This window comes from Entelurus aequoreus, linkage group LG12 (assembly GCF_033978785.1).
Source record: "Entelurus aequoreus isolate RoL-2023_Sb linkage group LG12, RoL_Eaeq_v1.1, whole genome shotgun sequence".
Classification (NCBI taxonomy): Eukaryota; Metazoa; Chordata; class Actinopteri; order Syngnathiformes; family Syngnathidae; genus Entelurus; species Entelurus aequoreus.
This window is the reverse complement of record NC_084742.1, coordinates 68,516,812-68,523,512: the sequence shown is the minus strand read 5'-3', so window position 1 is coordinate 68,523,512 and position 6,701 is coordinate 68,516,812. Positions and strand designations below refer to the sequence as shown.

Here is a 6,701-nt window from a genome sequence, read left to right as displayed (position 1 = left end):
ATGACGAACCGTATGAATCCCTTCCGGACTGTAGCATCGGGTGGAGCTCAAACAAAGCAACAAAAAAAAAAAAAAATAGACTCGGTGGGTGGAACACCATCGGTGGAGTAAACACTGTTTTCCTATGTCTCAAATAAAATCACTGCTATCACAAAACAAAGACTATGTACAGGATCATCTACATGGCATACAACAGAAAGAAAACGACAGCATAGGACTTGTTTGGTTGCTATGAATAATCTCTTCATGGAAGTGTGTGTGTGTGTGTGTGTGTGTGTGTGTTCTTGTGTTTCTCCCCTTCTTGAGACATGAAGAAGGAAAAGTATCTTCCATATGAGGAGGTGTGAACAAGTGATGACATAAATCAATAACATTGCATCTAATAGACAATGTCTCATTGGTGGTGACATCTATCAAAATGAGGGTGGTCCCAAAAAGGAGGGATTTTAAAAGTGCTCCCCCTCTGGTCAACGTATGAAATAACAAGTGTGTGTACGAAATTGAAATGCGCCCCCTTTGGCCAAAATTAATTTTAATAAAATAAAATAAATATGTATATAGAGACATACTGTAACAACTTGAAGTCAATCATGAGGATTAACAACAATTACAAACAAAAAATTCAACAAAAGAACAATATTTTTCTCACAATGTGTTGACTTTTTTCTTATAAAATTGGAAAAAAATGCTCACATTCTTTCTGTGATATTGCAATATTTTCTTATTACTTTTTTTGGTAAAATTATTACTTTTTACTGCAAAATGGTGACACTTGTCATATACAATTCTGACCTATCACAACGTTGCCAATTTGTTTGTTGGTCTTGTAAAATAGTGACATGTTTTGAGGAAAACTATGACTTTTGTCATTTTGTCAAGGAAAATTCCGATTATTATTATTATAATATTGCCAAAATGGGGACTTTTGTCGAGTCAAATTACAACTCTTTTCATAAAATTGCCAAAATGTTAAGCTTTTTCTTGTAAACTTGCGACTGTTATTGAGTAAAATACCAACTTTTGTCATAATATTGCACACATGTTCAGTTTTTCTCGTGAAGTTTTGACTTTTGTGGAGTAAAATGAGGACTTTTATTATAATACTGCCAAAATTCCAAGTTTTTCTCGTGAAATGCCAACTCATTTTTCACAAGAAGTTTTTTTATATTTGCATTGTATTTATATATTATTAATAATAATCTAGAAAGGGTGGTCTCAGGTCTCAAGAAGGTAACAAATTCAAGAATGTGTGTGTGTGTGTGTGTGTGTGTGTGCCAATGATGTTCCACTGCAACCCAACTATAGTAAACATGGGAGCTTCCATAAGTAAGACAAAAAGCGGAAAGGGATCTTCACATTATACATTTAGAATAACAAATAAACTTTATAATAATAATAATAATAATAATAAAAAACAGCATGTTCTTCTTTTCTCTGACTAGAGTCCGAGTGCTTCTTAGAAATGGGTTTTGGACGTAAAAAGGGTTAAGCTTCACCCGCCCCCACTTTTTTGTTGCTTTTTTTTAAATGCAGGATTAATACAAAACCAAAAGGGAAGGAAAGTTTAGATGTAATACCTACATGCTAAAATAATGTCATGTGGTCGTAGAGAGAAGAAAAATAAATTATACTGTACATAACTTACTAGCTGAGCATCGTCAGAATGATTGTTAATAATATTAGAATAGAGGCAGTTGAGATAAAATACAGTATTCAAATACAAACGCAAACACTGACTGGCGGCCCGCTGACGTCAGCAGGGGGTGACCGTGTGTGTGTGTGTGTGTGTGTGTGTGTGTGTGTGTGTGTGTTATAGTGGATAAAGCAGCAGTTCCTGGTCTTCCCCGCACGCGCACACACGCACACACACACACACACACACTCACACACACAGGGGGATGTTGCACTGCATGGAAGGACGGAGCGAGATGAAAAGTGGATTGTCTCGCAACAACACAGTGCTCTTCTTATTACACTCAATTCTACAAAGAAATAAAATAACATTGAAAAAAAGTCCCTGGATTTTGAGGGGGGGTGGGGGGGTATTTTCAGTGGCTGAAAATAAAGCGGGGTAATTATTATTATTATTCCAACACAAGAACAAAATCACATTCACAAGCCACTTATTGGCACCGTGTACCTGAGTGAGATATTCGAGAACCCAGAAGCCAACAAAAAAGCTGTTTTTTTCTCTTCTTTTAAAAAGTGTTTCTGGTTGAGAAAAAAAGGTCCGCCATCTTTAAAGTGTCATCTGTTGGCCTGCGACAGGTCCACAAATATTTCTGTCCGTCTGGCAGTCGTGCGAGCGAGCGCCGTGTAGCAGTCAGTGACGCTCCTGCCCATTGGCCGGGTGCTGGTGGGAGGGGCTTAAAGGGACCCTATTGGGCGATGTGGTTGTCGTTGTCGCTGGCATAGTCGGCCTCCTCGTCCTCGTACTCGAAGTCGTCGTAGGCGTCGCCGTTGCTGTCGTCCAGCCGCAGCTCCTCCTGCTTGATGCGTGGCTCCTCCCCCTTCAGGGCGCCCATGTGGGCGGGCGTCTGGTGGTGGTGGTGGTGGGGGTGGTGGTGGTGGTTGGCGTTGGGCTCGGGACTGCTGGACATGCTGGAGTGCTCGGAGGGCATCTGGGGCGAGGGCATGCCCGCCATGGAGAGGGCGCCCGGGTAGACCACGCCCCCCGACGACAAGGGCAGCTGACTCTGTTGCCTGTCGCACACACAAGCCAACAATCAGGGGCGGCTCTTTCACTCAGCGTCACTTATGGCCGCTTGTGACCCTCAATAATTGCAGAGACTGAAAAGTCCATTTGGTGATGTTTTCATTTTCTAAAAGGATGTTAAATGATATATATTTAAAGGCTCAGTGTTGTACTGTAGCTCAGCAAGTTTATTATCATTCATAGTTTGCAGCTTTTACTCATTACATTCCAGTCTTTACTTACATTTTTAATGTACCCCTTGTGAGGATAGAATAATAATAATAATAATAATAGGATTGCGTAACTGCATATCCTAGTGTATAAAACATACGCAATTTACAGTCTTTATTTTTGTTGTTGTCATTTGTCAAAATAACTGGTTCATAAGTTAGTATTAAATTGTTTTAATTAACTAACTAAACCGTGTTTGTATTTTTTACTTAATTTATTACATGCTATTTTGAGAGCTATGTTAAGTATGCAGCAGCCATTTTTATATTTTTGTATTTTAAAACAATGCTAAAAACAGCTATTATATATATATATATATATATATATATATATATATATATATATATATATATACAACTTAGTGTCAGCTTTGTGTTTAATGTGACTAAGTTTATTATGATTAATATTTACAACATTTCAGCTTTACTCATTACATTCCAATTGTTTTGCTCTTTACTTACATTTTTACTGTTGTTTTCCCCTTGTAAGAATAGAATATTAATAATAATAATATGATTGTGTAAAAGTGTATAAAAAATACGCATTTAACAGTCTTTATTTTTGTTGTTGTCATTTTTCAAACCAACTGATTCCTATGTTAGTATTATTTAATGTTTTAATTAACTAACTAAACCGTGTTTGTATTTTGTAATTTAATTTATTGCATGCTATTTTGAGAGCTATGTTAAGTATGCAGCGGCCATTTTGATATTTTTACACTTTAAAACAATACTAAAAACAGCTATTATATATATATATATATATATATATATATATATATATATATATATATATATATATATATATATATATTTAAATATATTTAAATATACAACTTAGTGTCAGCTTTGTGTTTAATGTGACTAAGTTTATTATGATTAATAGTTACAACATTTCAGCTTTACTCATTACATTCCAATGGTTTTGCTCTTTACTTACATTTTTACTGTTGTTTTCCCTTTGTAAGGATAAAATAATAATAATAATAATAATAGGATTGTGTAACTGCATATCCTAGTGTATAAAAATTATTTTTATTGTTGTCATTTGTCAAATTAATTGATTCATAAGTTAGTATTATTTAATTGTTTTAATTAACTAACCAAACCGGGTTTGTATTTTTTTTAACTTAATTTATTACATGCTATTTTGAGAGCTAAGTTAAGTATGCAGCGGCCATTTTGATATTTTTATACTTTGAAACAATGCTAAAACAGCTATTATATATATATATATATATATATATATATATATATATATATATATATATATATATATATATATATATATATATATATATATATATATATATATATATATATATATATAAATATACAACTTAGTGTCAGCTTTGTGTTTGTTGTGACTAAGTTTATTATGATTAATAGATTATTTCAGCTTCTACTCATTACATTCCAATATATTTATCTTTTTTCTTACATTTTTACTGTTGTTTTTTCCCTTAGTAAGAATAGAATAATATTAATAATCATACAATTGTGTAACTAATAAAATGCTGCCTGTACGAACATATTACTGTTCAGTTAAATATAGAACAGTGTTTATTATAGTTGTTGTCCTTTTTCTAATTAATTAATTCATGAGTTGGTATTATTTGGATTCTTTAACTATCTAACTAACCTTTGTTTGTATTTTTATTTCATTTTATGTATGCTATTTCAAGAGCTATGTTTTGTGGACCATATTGATATTTTGGTCTTTAATTGATATATTTCTATATTCAAAAACAAAACTTTGTGTCATCTTTGTGTTCTAGGTGACCTCCTGCACTGGTTCTCAAACTTAAAAGTAAACACTTGGCTCTCCAACATTGAAATACAGTAGCGTAGTAGGCCAAAGTATTTATTAAAAACAAGGCAGAGTTTTTTTTTAACAAGTATATTTTATATTTGTGGCCACTGTCACATCACACACAGTTTGAACAGTAACACTGTGTTTGAATATTTAATGATGTGATTCTGAGGGTACCACTGGATGGAGCTGGTGTACCACGCATGGTAGAAGTACCAAAGTTAGAGAATCAATGACCTTGTGCATTATTATTAATTATTACTTTGAACATTACATTCCACATTTCTGCTGGGTTTTTTTTTCCAAGAAGAGGGAAATGGCCCCTGGGCCCCCCTGGCCCTTCATTTGATTATTAGATATTTTTCCACATACTACACACTGTAGGAAAAAATTGCAGTAAAGAACTGGCAGCTCAGTCGCCACCATTTTTCCGTAAAATGTACGGTGGTTTTTAAAGCATTTTACAGTAGATGGAAAATGATATTTTTGATGGTAAAAATTGTCAGATCGTCTTTTTTACAGTGTACATAACTTGCTTTGAACTCATAAGTCAAGCCGATATTTATTATTGTTATTTGGATATGAAGTAAGAAAAAGTTTGATGTGGCCCGCTGGCCATAAATTGGACAACACTGCAGTGAATAAACTTGACTGGAAGGAAGTGTAATGTATATTTCATGCTCTACCTAGTGGTGAGGTTGGTACATTACACTTTCACCAACCTACAAAAATACATTTAATAATATCTTTATTACAGTGGTGGTCAAAAGTGTACATACACGTGTAAAGAACATCATGTCATGGCTGTCTTGACTTTACAATCATTTCTTATTTTTTTGTGATGTAGTGATTGGAGCACATACTTGTTGCTCACAAAAAACATTCATGACCACAGAACTTTCCTCCAGAAGGTCTTATTTTTGTCCATGTGATGTCAGATGAAACAAAAATGGAGCTGTTTGGCCACAATATCCAGCAATATATTTGGAGGAGAAAAAGTGAGGCCTTTAATCCCAGGAACACCATGCCTACCGTCAAGCATGGTGGTGGTAGTATTATGCTCTGGGCCTGTTTTGCTGCCAATGGAACTGCTGCTTTAAATTGGACAATGAAAAAGGAGGACTAGCTCCGAATTGTTCAGGACAAGCTAAAATCATCAGCCCGGAGGTTGGGTCTTGTTGGGTGTTCCAACAGGACAATGAACCCAAACACACCTCAAAAGTGGTAAAGCTGTTATGTATTGCAGGGGGGAGTTGACGGCACAGACACAAGGGGGCAGTATAGCTCTATGTATTCTATTATATATATTACAATATATATAATAATCAACAATAATAGTATAAATAAACTAGAGAATGGAGTGTGACCAAAAGTGGTCAAGGAATGGCTAAATCAGGCTAGAATGAAGGTTTTAGAATGGCCTTCCCAAAGTCCTGACTTAAAGGTGTGGACAATGCTGAAGAAACAAGTCCATGTCAGAAAAGCAACACATTTAGCTGAACTGCAGCAATTTAGTGGTCAAGTGGTCAAGCAGAAGCTTGTGGATGGCTACCAAAAGCGCCTTATTGCAGGTCAACTTGCCAAGGGACATGTAAGCAAATATTAACATTGCTGTATGTATACTTTTGACCACCACATTTTCAGTAGAGCCATAATAAATTCATAACAGAAGCAAACTTCATGAATGTTTTTTGTGAGCAACAAGTATGTGCTCCAATCACTACATCACAACAAAATAAGAAATGATTGTAAAGTCAAGACAGCCATGACATGATGTTCTTTACAAGTGTACGTACACTTTTGACCAGGACTGTATACTTGATGTATTTAAATGTAAATAAAATGCATGATTATTAAAGGAGTAATAGTCCCCGCCAAAGGTTGGGGTTGTAATGAAATGGTCCGAGTTGTGGCCTCACCCCACACTGAAGTATTGCCTCATCTCCTGTCTGCGGGAGCGCAT

General features: G+C 35.0%; 1 protein-coding gene across 6 annotated transcripts in view; it reads right to left on the bottom strand.

Annotated features, from left to right (window-relative positions):
• Positions 1-1,821: 1,821 nt before the first annotated feature.
• sox5 (SRY-box transcription factor 5) overlaps positions 1,822-6,701 on the bottom strand; it is an 863,129-nt gene continuing 858,249 nt past the window's right edge. For 4 of the 6 annotated variants that reach the window (XM_062066517.1, XM_062066520.1, XM_062066521.1 and 1 more), the window contains 2 exons: positions 6,658-6,701; positions 1,822-2,703 (listed from right to left, as the gene is read on the bottom strand). The exon at positions 6,658-6,701 is cut by the window's right edge and continues 173 nt beyond it. In XM_062066517.1, the coding sequence (XP_061922501.1) occupies positions 2,379-2,703; positions 6,658-6,701 (369 nt within the window). In that variant the 3' untranslated portion in view covers positions 1,822-2,378. The remainder of the gene's footprint in view (positions 2,704-6,657) is intronic. The other 2 variants (XM_062066516.1, XM_062066519.1) reach the window with 1 other exon arrangement.